Raw genomic sequence first — 18,286 nt, forward strand, 5'->3', positions numbered from 1 at the left:
TTTATTAGACAATATTTATTATTAAAATATTGTTATACCAAGTGGAATGCTACAGCAATCTCGGTATAGGGCGGCATAATAAAACGGTCAGGTTTACGTTTAAATACTTAAGATAACTTAAAATGCACCCAAAATAAAGGGGGAAAAACACCCCTCACTGTCTTTGGCAGAAAAAAGTTCACAGCACAAAAATACTTAAAACAGGAATACCAATATTAATGCAAAATATATTAAGCTGTGTATCTTTCTCTCATAACTTTTTTGCTTTGTTTTGTTTTTTTACTTTGTAAACAATGCACAATAACTGAACACCTTTTTACATACTTATATGAAGGGGGATTTTTATTTAAAAAAAATGCAGTTGTCCAGCAAATGCACACGTTTAGCAGAGACAAAGGTGTGTGAAGGCAGAATCAAGAAAGCACCAAGGTTTGGTGAATATTGCAACTGACTACTGCCAGAAGCCAGCTGTCAGTAGGCAGGGGAGTGTAAAAGGCTCCTGCGTTGTACTGCAGATTCTGGAGTGGTTCTAGAGAAATGATATACCAGTAATCAGTCCTTGTCCAGAACTTTTTCTTAAAGGCACATTCGTGACACAAAGAATCTGCATATTCACTCGCATCATTCCCACAAATGCCCTTTTTCTCTTTTAGAAAACTACTACTAGCTGCTGGCCACATTCTCCACTTCATAAACACACAAGGCTCCAAGCACAAACCCCCACACACATACCGCACCATACTTCCCTCGCTCTCTTGAAATAGTTCCAATTCATTTCTAAATGATTTTCGCCTGCAAATCAGCATCGCTCAGATCAGTGAGAGGCCCAAACCATGATCCTGCTTTCAACCACATGGCATTCTCTGCTGATGGGAATGGCACCAGTTTTATACAAACTGGGGATCAGGGCCATTCATCCCAATACAGCTGTGCTGATCTATACCACATGGGATGCCTCTGCCTTAAAAAAAAGAAGACGACAACAGCTTGGAAACAGCAATCCAGGAACAGAAGCACTTGGCTTGTGGCTGCTGTTCAAACAAAGAGCAGGGAAATTCCAGTCTGAAGCATCATGGGAAATTGCTTCAAAGGAAATGGAATCTGAAGGACTCTGAAGGCGGATATTTAACTCCGGACAAACAGGATATGAAATGGAGGAAAAGAAAAAGCAAACACTGAAGAAATTCTGAAAACAAAACAAGGAGTGGGGGGAAAACTTGTTTAAGTGATGTGGAGCAAAGAGAGATCAAGCAGATCCACTGCAGATATCATAAAGGGGACAGGAAGATCCAAACAGAGGGGCGGTGGCTGAAATGTTGATTACTATTTGGGCTTGTTCTTATATAAGTTATTTACAAAAATAAAGACAGAGATGGGACCCATCTCCTCTATTCCTCTTTCCCCAGTACCTGTGACAGGCCATGTGCTATCCCCCAGGCAATGGGAACACACTGCTAGCAATCCCCAGTATCGGCAGCAGTCTTTCTGCCTGGGAGCTGAAAAGTGGACGGGGGGGGGGGAGTGGGGAGGGGAGAAGGTGCAAGGAATTAGTTCTAGCCACACCAAGCACCAGACAAACACTCTTTGCTTACAACAGCTTACACTTCAGGTCCAGGTACCTGCCAGGAGCCCAGTGATTCAGGAGTATCAACCCGTTTGGTGCCAAACCCCAGCATGCCCCCCCCCCCGCTGCTGCCCTGCACTCTGTTGGGCCATATCCAGGCAGCACGAGAGTCCAACCTGGCTTCGCCGTTTGCCTTCCCATCTCTTGGGAACGCCAGTGGCTAAGAAAGTCATGGAGCAGTTGCTTCTGTGCAAGGACTGGCCTCAATTGATGGTGCTGCAGCTGCTGCTGCTGCTCAGTCCACTGGTGGAAGGGAGAGACCTGCCTGGGCAACCGTGAACGCTCACAACCCAAACAGAGAGGCATGCTGCCGCCACAGCTTTGTGCCTGAAAAAATCAAAGGATTGGCGTGGGGTTTTCCTTCAAGTCCTTCTTGAAAAGTCTTTGCCCTGCACGCCGCACGCCATCCTAATTCTCTGAAGGCTTCCTTCGGTCCTTGCTCTCTTGGTTACCGTCCCCTGATAAGGCAGCAATCTGCTAAGGAGTGGCAAGATCTGGTCATGTGCTTGGAGGATTCCCACTCCCCAGTTCCTCAGATGAGAATCTCCACCATGTCCGACAAGTCCACGGCTTTAGCAGCTGGCAAAATCTCTGCGAGGAAAAAGAAATACAGCCCATGTTATAATGCAAAGTGCTTTGCGGAGGAGTGCAAAGCTTTGCAAGGCAGCAGTGCAAACCATCAATGACCTCAGTGTGTCTTCTGTAGTCGAACCTTTTATCCTAAGGACAGAAACTAAGGGGGTGAGGGAGGCTCAAGAGCCATCTATGGAAAAATAACTTAGCAAACAGGCAGCCCGCTGGGGGAAAAAACTTGATGGGCCAAGGCACTAAAACCTGCAGCGTTTGCCTCATGCTAATGAAACACATGTCACATTGACCTAACCATGGGCATCTGTCATTCATTCAACCCACATGTTGGAGGAGGCTGATCAAATCCAGCTCCCAGTATGAAGCTGATGCATGCCTAGGCACCTTCTCTTTGTAGGTTCAAGGCAGGGGATAAATATCTTGGGTTCACAGCTCTGAGTGTGGAAAGAGCCCCCCCAAAACAGGTAGAGGTAATTACCATCATCTCTGGAGGGTGGGATGGGTGGAGAGTAGGAGAAGGAAGACACTCAAGATTTCCCCTTCCTGTCTTGAATCCTCCTTCAGAACTTTTCCTCTCTGCGCCAAGCTATTTCAACAATGGGAAGTTGGGGACATCTGGGCTTTATTGTGGAAAAGGGTCTCTAAGAGACTACTAAGGAATTTAGGGAGCTTTAATCAATGCAGCCTTTCCGCATAAGCCTTTGTTTAATCTCCCCTCTCTCCCCCCTCCAAACACACTGCCCCCCCACCACTTTCTGCTCCACCTGCTCCTAGAGGATAATCCTGTACCGCATTGCACGAAACTCATGATTAGTCACTATGGCAGGAATCTGGATCCTGGCATTTAGCCTGCTGAAAGCAGCTCTGTGTTCACCTCTTAGTTATGTGAACCTTGCCTGGCATCCCTGGTGGGGGGTGGGGAGGCAGTTCACAGGGTTTACTGCAAGCACAGCTATTAGCAGAGCCCATTAGGAGATTGGCAGGCACTGGGGTAGCCTCACAGCCGCACTCCGTAGGTTAGAGCAACCGCTGGCACTCACCTAGGGAATTTGCTGCACTACCACTGCTGGTGCTGCTTTCAGGCTGGGGTTCATCACACTGAGTCCCCTCGGGTAAGCCTTCTGTCTGCGTACTCCCATCTTTGCTGCCGTGTTTGGCATGGAAGGCATGAGGGACACAAGCTGATGTGGCGGCTGCTTCTGCTGAGGCTTTGGGTGCTGGAGGAAGGAGAAAAGGAGCCCCATTTAGATGAGCAAACACAATAGAAGTGAGAAGAGGTTTGCAAAATTTGAGGAGCTTTCCAAGAATAAGCCCTTGTGTGTGTTTTGGGGTTCCTAGAACTGTATGCTAATACCCTCTTCTGCATTTTATCCAGAACATGAGCATCCACAAGTGTCCAAGCTTTGCTTCCTGAAACGGACTCCTAAGCAGCACAATAACAAGTGGGTGCTAAAGAATGCCGATTCCATATAAAATATAGCTACCATCAAGTGTTTCATGGGAAGCTTAACAGGAGCTAGTAGAAAAAGCACCCTTGTATACATTCTAGATATAGACTCCCTCCCTTTGTCTAGCATCAAGCAAAGCCTCTATTACCTGGACTCCCTCGGGAACCACTTTCGCTGACAGAGGCACCTGGCCAATACTGGGTACCAGAAGCGGCAAAGATGGCGGGCACAGATTTGGCAGGCCGCAGGGAGCCCTGGTTAGCCTTGCTAGGGTCCTTGCGAGAGCGCTGCTGTAAGACTTTGATGACAGCATCCTTCTCGAGTATTTGCGCATGAAGTACTTTTAACCTGGCAAGTGAGAGGGGGGAAACACAATGTGAGGAAAAAGGCAGGGTGACATCAGAATATGCAGGAAGCATTCTTTTCGAAGCATCTGAAGATGAACCCTGTGGGATCAGACCAAAGGAAGCCAATCTATTTCAGCATCCTGGTCCATCCAGAGGCCTATGGAAAATTCAGAAGCAGGACAGGTGCTCTAAACCCTGCTGTTGTATTTTGTGGTTCTTGTTTTTAATCTGCAAGCTGCCTTGAAAGACAGGGTAGAAATATATATATATATGATAATAATTGTTTCCCCAGCAACTGACATTCTGAGGCATGCAGATCCTGAAAGTAGCATGCAGCCATTAGCACTCCTAACAATGGAGAAGAACATAAAAAGATCTATCCTGGATCAGACTGGAAGCCTTTCTAGGCCTTCGGACTCTAGTTCTCCTGCAGCTCAATGGAGATTTCCCTCCAAGCCCTGTCTCTGTTTTTCCTGCTGTTGACTAGTTAAGGGACTTCTCAGAGGCACCAGGAGCACAAGCTTCCCTCTGGCATGTTTTTTTCAGGATGTAAGCAAAGTAGCCATTTTTTCAAGGCATGCAGTGCACCAAGGGGACCAATCATTCCCTTTGCATTGGGACCAGAGCAGTGGACGAGTAACCCTGTATGCCATCTAACGCAGGACTAACCTGTTCTCCATCTCCTGATGTTTGTGGTTTGCCAGCAGCAGGTCCTCATCAAAGCTGCTGTTGGGCGAGTGGCGTGGAGAGTGGTTGATGATGGTGGTGTCCCGCTGTGCAGCCGCCGTGGCAGCGGCATCCATGGCAAACTGCCTCATGGTGCACTCTTCCAGGTACTTTTGCTCCCACTTGGTCATATCAGCCTCCAGGGCCAAGATCTTCTCTTCTCTTTCTCTCAGCTGCTCAGAGAGCACGTGGGGGTTCAGCTCGGGTGATGCTCCACTAGGGGCTCCCATCTGTCTCTAGATCATCAGTGAGGAAGAGAGGCCCAAGTGAGAATGCATTCTGGGCTACTGGTGGAAATAGCCTATTAACACACCTACAATAATGTGCTTGGTGTTGGGAATGACCCAGAATTAACAGTGCAAACCCAAATGTGTCCACTCAGAAGTTCCATTCACACCACTGGGATTTATTTCCAGGTTATTGTGTATACAACTGTAACCCAAACAACTTTTGAGAATTTGGGCACTTTTAGTTTTAAAGGAATCCACATCTATTAATCGTATTATTTGTAATATTAATCTCTTCAGGATGTGGCTCCAAATTTGCCACCTGAGGCTTCAGGACCCCCAATGTTATTGGGTTGGAGATGCCACTGTTCTAATATTTTATAAGCATTTCCTTTCAAGTTACGGAAAAGTGAAATTGATGGGCATCTTTCAAGGGGAAGAAATAGGATTGCAACTCGGCCTTCCTTCTCACCTGCTGAGCCCGCAGCATCTTCAGCTCCTGCTCCAACCGGGTGCGGAGACGCAGTTCCAGCTGCTCGCGTTTTTCGCAGGCAGCTTGGAGCTGGCCCAGTGCCTGCTGCAGCCTCTCCACTTTCTCCACATACGCCCGTTTCTTCCTCAGCTCGTCCTCTGTTTTGGCGGCCCGAGCCTGGGCACTGCTCAGAGCCTGTTCCAGCAGCTCTGCCCGCCGGCGTTGGTCATCGTTCGCGCTGTGCAGCCGTGCAACCTCCTGCTCTAGCTTCTCCCTTTCCTGCTGGTGCTCATAATCTGGGAGAGAACATGAGGAAAAGGCAAGGTCGTTACAACCAATCCATCATTTGGGATTGGGGGGGGGGGCAACACAGCCAAAAGCCAACCACACAGTATCAACCAATAACTTTTAGCCACTACAAACTAAAGCAGCCATTCAGCAGGTCATGGGGAGAGAAATGGGTGTTGCCTCCATTCTTAGTAGCCATTGACCTTTAGCTTGTTTAATTTTTCCATGGGGTTGTGGGGGGTGGAGGGAGGTTACATTGGGCCTGTGCCCAGGAAGCTGACTGACACCATGGGGCAGGGGAGTGTACCAATTTGTGCCAAGATGCTCTCTCTTATACTATGGATCCTAGGTATCAATGCCCTGAATTAGGTGTTCCCACACTGTTCGTTTTCCATGATATGATCATGATGGGGGCACCATGCACATTTCCCACAATGAACAAAAAGAAAAACCTGTGGGAACTTGGCACAGTCATCTGAAAAGCTTCAGTTATTGTTATAATTAACTGTATTTGTAGTCGCTTTCCTCACAAAAGCGAATTGCACGAAAACCAATGTATATACATGCCTAAAATAAATACTACTTAAGTGTTTGCAGTTTTATACCGTGCATGTCTGGACTGGCTACAGAGCTGCCTCCCTCATACCAGGAACCAGGAGGAACAGAGCTCTGGCAGTTCCTGCATTGGTTCTGGAGATCCCTTCCCCTCACTCTCATAACTCTGAGCAAGGGAGCTTCTTCCCAGGCCACAAGAAGTGGGGTTGATATAAAGCTGAATCAATACAAGCAAAGGACTGGGGCTTGGTCCATAATTTAGTTTCAACAATGAAGAGCCACTAACAAAGAGGCCATTGGGGTATATCCCTTTTTACTGCAGCCCTAACAAACTTATGAGGGAGTAAGTTATTTCTGAGTCATTGTGCACAGGGGATCTTGCTTAAGAATATCAGTTTTACATTTACAAGGCCAGGAAGAAAGATCTGCTTCTGAGAGGGAGCAGGAGAAATCTTCAAGGACTGAAGGCATTTCCTTAAGTTGGATATTGAAAACTTAAGAACAAGTACTATCCCCATCCATTGGCAACTATCTCTCCTTTTTCAAAAAATTCAGAACAATAGCAGGAGAGAAGGAGAGAGAGGGAGAGGGAGGGAGAGAATGAACAAGTTGGGCCCAGGACTCTCAACAGAGGGAGTGTAGCTTGTGTGCTGGAACAGCTGTAACAGCCACTGGAATGCAAAGAATCCAGGTCACACTGATGGCTGTGGTGATTAATGCCTCTAGTTTAAGTGCCAAGAACAGCTTAGCGCTCTCTGGGGAATGGCAAAAAGCTTCCAAGAGAGGATACGCCTCCTCTTCAATCTTAAAGGAACCTTTACTTTTCCTCCCTTCCCAACCCATTCACAGGAAAGCATCAGGAATAAGGACCACAGTGTTAAAAAACAAACAAACCCAGCCCAACTAGGTTAGAGCTACAGTCACAACAGCAGAAGCCTTTTTAAGAGACTTACTTTGGGCAATAAGTTTTGCCATAGTCCCTTGGTTCCCTTCTTGGTTTTCCTGTGCCCGGCTGGCCAGCTGCTTGTTTGCAGATTCCAGCCTCTCTGTGGCAAAATGAAAGAAAATAAATAAATCAGGATTTAATTTATTTCATACAGAGGTTCATGGAGTAATAGGAAGGAGTGGTATAACCTGTCAAGTGATGGCAGTCTGCTACCAATATGTGGTCCTCCAGTTGTTGTTGGACTCCAACTCCTATCAGTCCCAGGAAGCATGGCCAATGGTCAGGAAATATGGGAATTGTAGTCCAACAGCAATCTGAAGGGCCACAAGTTTCCCATTCCTGTTACAGACAGTAATGGCAGGGTTGCATGGCTACTAGCAATGACGCTTTGATGGATCAGAAAATCTTTGTTATATATATTTGTGGGAGCTGAGAGCCATGACGTCCAGAGTTCCCAGTTTGGCTGCTGAGTGAGTACCTTTCGGTGAGTACCTATTTAAAGTAGAACCAACACTCTTACCACATTTTTTGCTTTGTTAGGTTTCTTTATTATATTTTTCTTCTAGTGCCAGGGTATAGAAACTTAGGGGGAGATTTCCAACATTAATTATACTAAGAGCATGCCCACAGAAATATATTGATAAGTAATGCAAATCCATTTATTTCAGGAGGTCTACTCCAGAGCATGATTAATGTCTGATATTACCCAAGGTATTTAATTTTTATTATTATGTGGCTTCCAGGGTCTGCCAAGCTAAACAATGCAGGTTGGAAAGTTTTCCAAACAATGGTTTGGAGGACTGGATAAGCCATGGGCTTGCACGCTCCTCGGCTCTCATGTGCACAGCTTCCCTCTTTATTGTCAGCTCATAGCTAGACAGATTCCCATAGGCATACACACTGCAAAATCACAACTGGGAGCCCACAATTTAACAGACAAGATAGAGAAGTCACATGCAAGAGGAGGAGGAAATGCATAAGTCTGTAGCTCATTCACAATTATATGAATAGAGTCAGGGCCTCTGGTGAGCAGACATGCAATTCGGCTGCCTGCCTAAGGAGTTTGCTTTAAAGCAGGAGAGGCTAAACTGCGACACTCCAGATATTGCCAGACTCTGAAGTTTTATCAGTATCAGTCAGCATGGGCAATGGACAGGAATGATGGGAGTTGTAGTATAACACCTGAAGGTCCACAGATTCCCCCATCTCTATTTTAAAGGTATACAGGATTGGAAGCTTCAGTCATGTATGCATCTTTCTTATAACAAAAATCTCCTCTCCACAGATATTGGGACCAAGTATACTAGGCCATCTCTGTCATCTTACCTTTCAGATCTCGGTTGAAGTCCTGCAATCGCCGCATCTCTCCATCCTTCTTGTTCCTCATTGCCTTCTCCAATGCCTCTCTCTTAGAAGATGCCTTCATTAGGTTTTCATAGTCTTCTGAAATTCGCTGAATCTCTGTTTCCAGCTAAAGAAGACAGCAAAGAGACTTTAGTTAAAATGAATAGTCTGTAGGAGAAGATATATGAATGCCCCTTAGTGATAACTGCTCAAGATATGTACTTTGCACACTGAATGGGAATATAGACAACCATCTCTTAATATCTGGAAGATAAATCAAACAAGCCAGTGTGCAATTCAGATTTCCTAAAATGCCTGTGCCCCATGCTCTGCTGCTTTGCTCAGCTATTTAGCATAAGCTGGGGCTTGAGCTCTCAGCAGTTAACAGGGCTTGGCGCTTATTCTGAAAACAAGCAATAAAATTGACCCTATCACCCTCCCTCTGTTTCTCCCAGAGAGGCTATCAGTGCTAGACAAATCCAAATGGTGCTTGTATATTCTGCACTCTTTCCTTTTCTCTTTTCTCTTCCCTCACCCCCACCCCAGTACCAGCTGGCAGGGTCCTGACATCCAATTATGTGTTCCATTTTTACCCCTTTCCTTTGCAGGCTTGGCACATTCCCTCTGCATCCCCACCTCTGCAGCCCTGGCACGTGCCCCTTACAGTCCCCAAATAACTCGCTAGTTCAAAAGGGAGCAGTCTCACCCTTGGCTGAAGCTGGGACACAACAGGCCTCTCCTTGTGCGCCTTTGCACAAAAGGCTTTCTGTGACTCGCCTTAGTGCAGACCCCAACAGGGAGGGCTTGATAGGGAGAGGGCACAACTGCTAATAGAGGTGGTGAATGGACTCTTTTCTATGCACTCAACAACTGCTGCAGCTTAAGACCTGTTGTGTGCTGTGGTGCTTGTGCTCCACAGCTGCCTAATGGGGAGGGGGGGTGATTAAACAAAATTAAGGGAGATGTATTTTCATGACAGCTGTTCTGGGGGACAAAAGACAAGAGTCAAAGGATTTCAGGAAATGCTCCTGAAGACAAGGCTGGGGTTGTGAGGCATTTTCTAGGGAGCATCAGGACTGCTCCCAGCCACAATGGCTGGTTCATAATGGCCTGGATATACACTTTCACAACAGCATACCCTCCAACATTTCTCTGATGAAAATAGGGATGTCCCATTCCATAATAACTTTACTATTTATACCCCAGACACTCTTACTGGGTTGCCCAGCCACTCTGGGTGGCTTTCAACATATATAAAAACAACAAAACATTTTTTTAAAAAACTTCCCTATGCAGGATTGCCTTCAGACAGCAATGAAAATAAGGACATCCTACCATACCCTCCAACATTTCTCCAATGAAAATAGGGACGTCCTAAGGAAAAGCAGGACATTCTTGGATCAAATCAGAAACCGGAACGGCTTCTCTAAATCAGGGACATCCCTGGAAAACAGGGACACTTGGAGGGTCTGCTACATCAAGGGGACCAGTCTGAGGCCCACACTCCCTTTTGGGAAACCTTTGAGAGCCACATGCCTTTGATGGCAGGACCAGAGTCAAAACTGGGCTAAGCAACAAATGTAAATTTTAGCTTTGTACAGTAGGCTAGAAACACACCAATGGTTCTATCATGCATCCATGCAAGCAAGTAAGCAGGATGCATTATCAGAGTTCCAAGGAACATTCCAACCAAGCAAAAACACCTGGGGGGGTGTACAGTAGGACTAGTAAAGTGTATAAACTGGGAGAGTTCCAAGGGCCACATGTGGCCCCCCCGGCCCACACTTATGGGCCAGAGCTTGTTGACATGACTACCTTCCTTAAAAACTGAGCCAGGTCTCTGCATCTAGTCCTAAAATCATACTGGGAGATACAAGCTAGCTCTATAGCTCTATTGGGGAAGAGAAACACTAAAAAAAAATCCAGCATTAACATTCCTGGTTCTTTCAACAGAGTATGCAAAGAAAGCAACTTTAGCTGTGAACCTTCCCTACAGTTTAAAAGCAACCCTCCTACCATAGCTCCCCTACAAAAACTGGTGCCCTCCAGACCTTCTTTGCTTCAATTTTGCATACTGAGTATGTATGTTGAGGATATAAAATTATTCCATTGGTTTTAGGCTTCAAAGAAATTATAAATTGTGGACAAAAACCTATGCTTATGCTCTGTAATTTTATGTGATATATTGTCCCCTTTCCTATAGCTTCTGCTTGGATTTTTTTAATAAATAAAATATCCAGCACCCTGAGGTGCTTCTTCTCTCTTTTTTCTGGTTTGCTACAGTTCCCAGCATCCTCAGCCAGCCTGGCTGATGGTAATAGATGCTGCACCTCTGGGAGGAGCCATGGTGGGGAAGGCATGCTGGCAGTCTTGCTACCAGCTATGTCAACTTAGAAGAGAGGCAGTCAAGAAGTGGCTTTAAGGAATCCATTTCTTACGTCAAACAATGGATTTAACCTCTAGAACAGCGGCTGTGACTCTTTCTCAGTCACATTCCCTCATGGGCAACCTCCCAGAGGCTACAGGTCAGTGGTGAGTAGGGCCAGAGACAATAGTGGGTGGAGCAAAGAATGCAATTCTTACCTTTGTATAGTGGGCTACATTCCACTCATACATGACCAGAGGCTTCCACAAACACCCCCATCCTCCTCTCCACCCTCCATCCAGACAAGCAAGCAGCAGCATCACTACTCAAGGCTACATTCCAGCTAAGCAAATACACCAGATGAGAGAGCACCACAGACCTGGTGAACGGTACAGCCAGACAACACTTGGAAGACCAAGATGGCCACATCAGACCCTGCCCCTTGGGCCGGACGTTCCTCACCCCAGGCTCTTGCACCTTGAGGAGCAATTGTCAGGCATGGAGTATCTTGCCTGGAATAGCTGCAACCCATAAGGGGGTCTGCATCTCTTGCAAGTGCTTTGGGTCGGGTGAGCTCCTCAGAAAACAACAGCTACTATGCCTGCTCTTTTACCTTCTGTATGCAGCTGGCTTTTTCGCCGTAGTTTTCCACTTCCCTCCGCAGCATCTCGTTTTCCCTGCGGAGCTTCTCGTTCTCTCTCAGCAACGTCTCGTTGTCCATCAACACGGCTTTCATTTGGGACAAGTGGCTACTGGCAGAAGCAGCCTGGGCTGACATAAGAGCCTCCATCCCAGCAGGAGTGAGAGACCCCAGAGGACTATGGCACAGGGCAGCCTGTTGGTGGGGCAGGTAAGCTTGGGGCATCTGGGCCTGCATCACTCTATAAAGAAAGCAGAGATGAAGGAATTAAAGGCAAGCACTTTGGGCAAGAAGGCCTGAGCACGGATTTTTGCAGCAGTACTGTGGAAACCCTAGTTCCAAGCAGGTACCTGATGCACTCAAATGAACAGCCCAAAATACTAGGCCTCAAGGATACGGCAACTTGAACTTATTGCTTTAAAACCTAATGGTACAGGGACTTTTCACATTGACTTTTCACTAACAGTATAATCCTATACATGTTCAGTCAGCGAAAAATCCATGAGGCTTACTCCCAAGCTCAGCAATTCAACTAAATTCTTGCTAACACAATGGGATTTCCACCCGCCTTCCTGTGTGCACCCTGAACCATCATCCTGTCTGCACCCTGGAGGAGAACTTTCCAATTCACAAGGAGAAATGTCACAATACCGCTACACTGAATACCACTCCAAGGGTCTGGGGAAGCAAGCCAGATTGTTTTAGACTCCTATTGTATTCCTTCATAAATTACTCTTCCCACTCCCCCACCCAGGGTTATAGGAGGCACATCAGCGAATTATTATAGGCAGAAAAGATTCTTGAATACCTCCCAATTTATTTTTTGAGAAAGACACAGCCCCTATTTCATAAGACATGGACTCCATGGCATCAGTCAGTGCCAACCACTGATTTAAAAAATGTAACTTTTCACTGGCCAAGTTTGACTGCGAAGGAAAGTGAGGGTCAATCAGAATAGTTAAGAGGAGGATAAGAACCGGGGTAAAGAGGAGTCTATGTTTAAAGCCATAATATTTTCGCAAGCATTGCATCCTTACAAGCTACTCCTTCCCAGACTCCCTGTGTTTGTAGAGCAAACATTATCTCGCTCATCATTTGGCACATGTTTAAAACACAGAGGAGTACAGAATTGTGTTGAAAGAAGCAGCCACTCACCACAAACTTTTACAGCTCCTGGCATTAAAGAAACCAGTATTTTGATTCACAATGGAATATATATTGCACAATCCATAAAGGAGAATGTGCCAGTTTGAAAAATTTGTATACATTAAGATTAATTTATTATTCTGCAGATTTGATTGATAATTCTGTGGCAGCTAAGATTACTACTGAAGTTACTTGTACCTGGATGCTAAATGCATTTACTTAGGCTACAATCCTAAACACGTTAGAGGAAAGCCCACTGACCAGAGTAAATATGCATAATATCGTGTTGTCAGAGAAGTAAGCCAATTTATGTCAATGGGTGAGCATCCATTGTGATGGTATATACCTATGGTTACTCAAAAGCAAGCCCCATTGAGTCCTCTCCATAATTATTTTGAAGTGTGTAGAGGACTACAGCTTAATCTGGGTATGTTCAAATGGCCAATAAAAACTAATTTTGTGAACTTGTTTAAATGCTCGTTATCTAGGTGCAATAATCCAGTATGGCCTGAGAATATGAAATGGACAATTTAGTAAATCTAGAAGAATCCATGATATGTACAACCCTGACTTTTTTTTTTTAAAAAAGAGGTTGCTCACAACTCAAACATCTGCAGAAGGACAGCTTGAAATTCTTAGAATTCAAATGACCACTTTCCTGGTGCCTGAATGGGAAGGTGTTGTCCAAGAATATATGATTTCATCTGACTGAGGCTTATTCAGACATTCTTGTGAAGTGATCTTGGAGCAAGCAAGAATAAATGCACCTTCCTCTCAGCATGTAGCCACCACCCTCTCCTTTTGTTCCCCTGGAAAGAGGCTTATTTCCTGTCTCCAACATTATCTCTTCCTGTCAGCATTCACTACCATTTGCCTCACAGAAAGCAAGCCGTGGTTCTGTTCCCAGTCTCCACCCCATGCTTTTATAAAGGGGCTGCTTTAGCCAGCAAGTCATAAACTGTGGCAGGCAACTGTGAAGCCAGCTATAAACGTCCTAAGACATCAGTAGAAATAGAATATTCCTGAGCAAGTAAGTCTTTCCTATGACAACTTCAGAATGATGTACAATGCCGAAGATCAACCTTCAGCATACTCATATAGTATGGCAGTGCAACTCACATTCTTGGAAGGCATGTTAATGAGATAGGATAAGTGCCCCATTTTCATTTTTTTTCTTTTTCAATTTTTTAAAATTGATTTTCCAAAATATTTTTTAAACAGATTAACAAACAAACATAAATCTCAACCATATTTAAACCAAACTTAGTAACATTGTCAAGTGACTTCCTCGTATCCCCCTGGTTGAATTTCAGTGTATATCATTTTAACGGTTTTCCAAAACTAGTCCCCCATTTTCAAGGCAGGGCAGACTTTGGTCACCTTGGTTCCACCTCTGAAAACACTCATCACTTACCACCCTCTAACCAGAAAAGGTTTTGCAAAGAACCACATGCAGTTTCTGCTAAGCAGAACATTGTTGCTCTCCTTCCCCACCTTGCTTACATGTGTCCTAGATTTAATCTTGCATATGCCATCTTCCTAAATAAGAAGCTGTACATGGTACAGGAAGAAAAGCAACTCTTTGACTCCTCCCCATCATTTTGTGCATGACTTGATTGGCTAATGGTGAAGCCCTGACCCGCCCTATCCCAAAACAAAGCCATGTGAACTTTGAGCCTTTTCACTTAGTTGCTTCATAGCTGAGGCTAAAAGTCAGTGAAGAAACCCTCTTCTCTTTTGTAGGGTGCTTCGTTCCTTCAAATATTTCTATGCAACCTGCTGCTTCTTTGCTTTCCTGGGAAAATGAGCATCTTTAGGCAAATGTCCATCTCTTTTTGCTTTGCTACCTTTCTACATTCACTAGTACCTCCTTCCAAAGTTCAGTTTATAGGGTGGTATATAAATTCAATCAATCAAATCAGAACCAAACATTCAAGCCCACAAAGGAAGGTGGTTTTCACAATTAAAGGTAAATATGGAAAAACAACAGCAATGGAAGCTAGTTTATACCTCTCAAGCTGATCAGGTACACAAATTTTTGAGTCTGTTATCTCCCATCTACCACATCCCACTTCCATTCATTACATTTCAAAATCACTTCCATTCTTGGAAAAAGGGAAGGTACTTTCCAACCAAAGGAACTGGAACAACCATGCAAAGCAACTTATCAGTTCTCCTCAAGCACCTTCCGAACACTTGCCAATCATGAATTTCCACCCTTGTGTCAACTGCATGACTAACCCAGTCCACCACCTAAGTCTTTGTGGAATCATCCCATCTTTCACCAACATCTGAAACACACGAGGGTGTGTAAAGAGCAACAGTGTGATTGGTTACCTGATTTCAGGATGCTGAAATGCTGGGCCTTCTCTGAAGTGATGCCTGGGGTCTGGGAGGTAACCCCCTGGTGCCTCCTGCGAAGGGATGACATAGGGGTATTCTGGAGGAGGCCCTCGAGATTCTGGTGCCTCAGAGGGCTTCCCTCTAGGGACAGAGAGATGGTGGTGCCTAGAGAGCTGAGGGTAGCTGTGAGAGGAGCTCATGTGGTTCTGAGCTTTGGCTCCGTTCCTCTCAAGCGACATCTGCAGGAGCCGTTCACTGAGCGACCTCACATGCCCGTGCTTCAGCTCCTTCAGCGACTCGTCCTGGTGTGGGCTGCTGGCGTCCGAGGTGTAGGCCCTGCGTTGCCCACCTTCAGCGTGTGCCCCGAGCGCGGCAACCCCAACCTGCTGGCCTCGTTGCGAGGCGTAATACTGAGAATGCGCTTTCGCCTCCTCGTAGGTGGGTAGCTCCTCTCCCTTGTGCTGAGGCTGGTAGAGATGGTACATATTGTTCTCCAGGTAGAAGTGGTCGCCATGGTGCTCCTGGCCCTGTGGCTCCTGCCGTGTGGACTGTTGGACCATCTGGCTCTCCTCCTGGGTGAGGCTCTCAAGGGAGGACCGTGGGCTGCCACCGCTTCCTCCTCCACGCAGGGCCTGCTGCTGTATTGCCAGGAGAGTGCGGTTCTCTGTGAGGTTGCCGTACCTCAGCTGCTCCTGGATGAGGCGGTGAAGGACAGTCCCAGAGGAATCCTCAGCTGTCCTCATTCTCAGCTAAACTGGCTGCCCACAAGCGCTTTCCAAAGGTACAGAAGATACTATCCCCGGAATCTAACAGTGACGGCCCAGCCAAATGATCCTAAAAGTGAAGAGAGCAAGAGTCAGTAGGGATAGAAAGCACTGCTCGGTTGAGTCTGCAGGAAGAAATCCTTCCAGTTTTCCATCTTGAGATTTAAGGGACTAGGACCTGGTTTTTAAAAAGGTCACATGCCCCTCATGAAGGCCACCTAAGCTAACAGGGTTGTTGTGAGGATGAAATCACATATCTTTACATGTTTCTTGGAGAAAAGCTGGGATGCCAGCGTGATAAACATTAACTAGTTGTTTGTTTTAATTGCTCATTTATATCTGATGTGTGTCTTTCAGAATTCTTGGGGTAAATGCCATAAATAAATGTGTCTCAAATAGGGCTTTCTTCCATCTGTTCTTGGGCTTGTAGCCCTGAACTCCTTTGTAGGACAGCAATCTATTGAAGATCCTGTGCATCTCCATTCAGAAGAAAGTCTGGTTTCAATGGGACTTTCTCCCAAGTAAGGATGCAGAGTATCACAGCTAAACTGTGGGGAATGAACAAAGTGATGTGCTCTTTTCAAATCTAGTTTTTCCTAACAACAACCTTGTTAAGCAGGCCAGGAGCAAAGAAGCATGATTGACTCAGTAAGCATCAGCCAACAAGTTACAATAGTAATCTAGAAGTTGCAGGCTGCATTGGTTCTATAACAGTTCTCAAGGTCATATTTCAGAATGGCAAAGAAGGTCAAGTATCATGTATAAGGTATTCCCAGAAGGCTCATTCCTATTTAAGCAAGTCTGTTACCTGTTTAACAATCATCCTATCATTAGCAATATCCTCAAAAGGGACCATCTACTAAATTGGCCGCAGAAAATCTTTCATCGGTGAGGAGTCACAAGTCACTCAACCGACACACAAATATTTTACTCAACGCCAGAATGAAAATCAGAGCATGAAAATGGTCTCTGGGTAAATTCCAGTTAAACATTTGTTTCCTTTAAATGAGAACAGAAACTTCACAAACAAGGTACAGTATTGTCGGTGCTGCAGAGCAGCCAGTAGTTGCAGTTGCTACAGGGCGGCTCCACAGCTGGAAACCAACCCATGTCCTCTAACTTACCTTCTGATGCACAGAGACTGACTCCGGCCAAGGAAAGGCACTCTGCACATGACCAAAGGCATTAGCGTAAGCAATATTTTAAAACTGCATGGTGCCGATGGCTCAACTACCAGGGTCACAGAAAGGGCAAAGCCAATTCCAATGAAAGCATGCTCTAGTTTACCTTAGTAAGCTATTTGGGAAACAAGGTCCTGTAAGGGAAGTGGGGAGAGGGAAAACGAACAGGAGATGGCTAATTCTGTTCACCCACCCTTCCATTCTGTAATGCCATTCTGCAATGCTATATTAAGTCCTTGTACTGTAAAGAGTTGAGATTAATTGCATAGGTGAACCCTATCCCAAGTTAATAACCAAATGGAGAAAAAGAGGGGGTATTAACAAGTAATTTTTGCAGATTAATTGAATTGCAAAATTTTAACAACCAGACATTATTGGGTATTTCTGTAGCACATTGAATAGGACAAGCTGCTTCATGGTTTTTAATTGCACTCATTTTATGAGCTCCATAACTATTTTCCAGGCAAGGGGGCTTAACGAAGGGAATAAATATTTCTACTGCACTTTGCAGTGTATAAAGTCTGAGACACCATTATCTTGATGCTAAATTCCAGAAAGGGTCAAGCATGCCAGAAGTACTTTTTTTGCAACAAATGTTAGCTTATTTCTTTTTAAGGAGAGTTCACCTTAAAAGGTGAACAATAAACGACGGAGCAATCCAAGCATGTCCATCGGAAGTTAAGACTCACCGAGCTCAATGGAGCTTAGTCCTAGGAATGGGCGCACAGCTTTTAGCCTCAGGCTGCAATCCTATGCACGCTTCCCCGGCACTGCTTTGCTAGGTTGCTCGTCTTTAAGTGCCACCAGCCTCTGAGTGCTTCCTTATCTTAACTATCTGCGACAAATTCTACGCTCCGCTCCCGTGGAAAAAATGCAAAAAGTCTCCCTAAGCAGCGGCATCCAAGGCCAGGATCCCGCCGCGCCCCCACCCGTCGCCGTCCTTCCAGCCCAAATGCATGTAATGGAGAGCGATCGCCCGAAGCGCACTCAGCAGATTGCCATCTGCGCAGTATTTCGAGTTTCCCCTGCCTCGCTGCCCGCTCTTTGTTTTCCAAATAGTTCTGCCCTGACATCATCGGGGTTTGGATTGCAATTAACATTCCTGCGAAGTGAGAGCGAGAGCTCCGGGCTCCGGGAAGCAGCGGCCAGCGGCAGGCCAGACAAAGCCAAGGCGGCCGCGCGCGAGAGGGATGCCCCTAGCAGCACCTGCCCGCCCAGCCCACGCGCGCCCCCCAGCCCCAAGCAGCAGCACCCTGGTCCCACCCACGCCTGGAAACCTTAC

At 45.8% G+C, this 18,286-nt stretch overlaps 1 protein-coding gene and 1 long non-coding RNA gene across 3 annotated transcripts in view; one reads left to right on the plus strand and one right to left on the minus strand.

The window, feature by feature from the left end:
- Positions 1 to 18,286, minus strand: part of AMOTL2 (angiomotin like 2) — an 18,983-nt gene continuing 697 nt past the window's right edge. The window contains exons 1-10 of one of the 2 annotated variants that reach the window (XM_081007281.1): positions 17,694 to 17,906; positions 15,054 to 15,893; positions 11,544 to 11,811; positions 8,548 to 8,692; positions 7,229 to 7,321; positions 5,433 to 5,728; positions 4,677 to 4,969; positions 3,809 to 4,008; positions 3,253 to 3,429; positions 1 to 2,215 (exon numbers count right to left, since the gene is read on the minus strand). In XM_081007281.1, coding sequence (XP_080863407.1) covers positions 2,157 to 2,215; positions 3,253 to 3,429; positions 3,809 to 4,008; positions 4,677 to 4,969; positions 5,433 to 5,728; positions 7,229 to 7,321; positions 8,548 to 8,692; positions 11,544 to 11,811; positions 15,054 to 15,802 — 2,280 coding nt within the window. In that variant the 5' untranslated portion in view covers positions 15,803 to 15,893; positions 17,694 to 17,906 and the 3' untranslated portion in view covers positions 1 to 2,156. Of the gene's footprint in view, positions 2,216 to 3,252; positions 3,430 to 3,808; positions 4,009 to 4,676; positions 4,970 to 5,432; positions 5,729 to 7,228; positions 7,322 to 8,547; positions 8,693 to 11,543; positions 11,812 to 15,053; positions 15,894 to 17,693; positions 17,907 to 18,286 lie in introns of those variants that run through there. The other variant, XM_081007280.1, reaches the window with a different exon arrangement.
- LOC308478087 overlaps positions 15,903 to 18,286 on the plus strand; it is a 26,787-nt gene continuing 24,403 nt past the window's right edge. The window contains exon 1 of the long non-coding RNA XR_013986865.1: positions 15,903 to 17,013. This is a non-coding gene — a long non-coding RNA (uncharacterized lncRNA). The remainder of the gene's footprint in view (positions 17,014 to 18,286) is intronic.

This window comes from Podarcis pityusensis (assembly GCF_964106645.2).
Source record: "Podarcis pityusensis genome assembly, chromosome: 5".
In the NCBI taxonomy this organism is placed as follows: Eukaryota; Metazoa; Chordata; class Lepidosauria; order Squamata; family Lacertidae; genus Podarcis; species Podarcis pityusensis.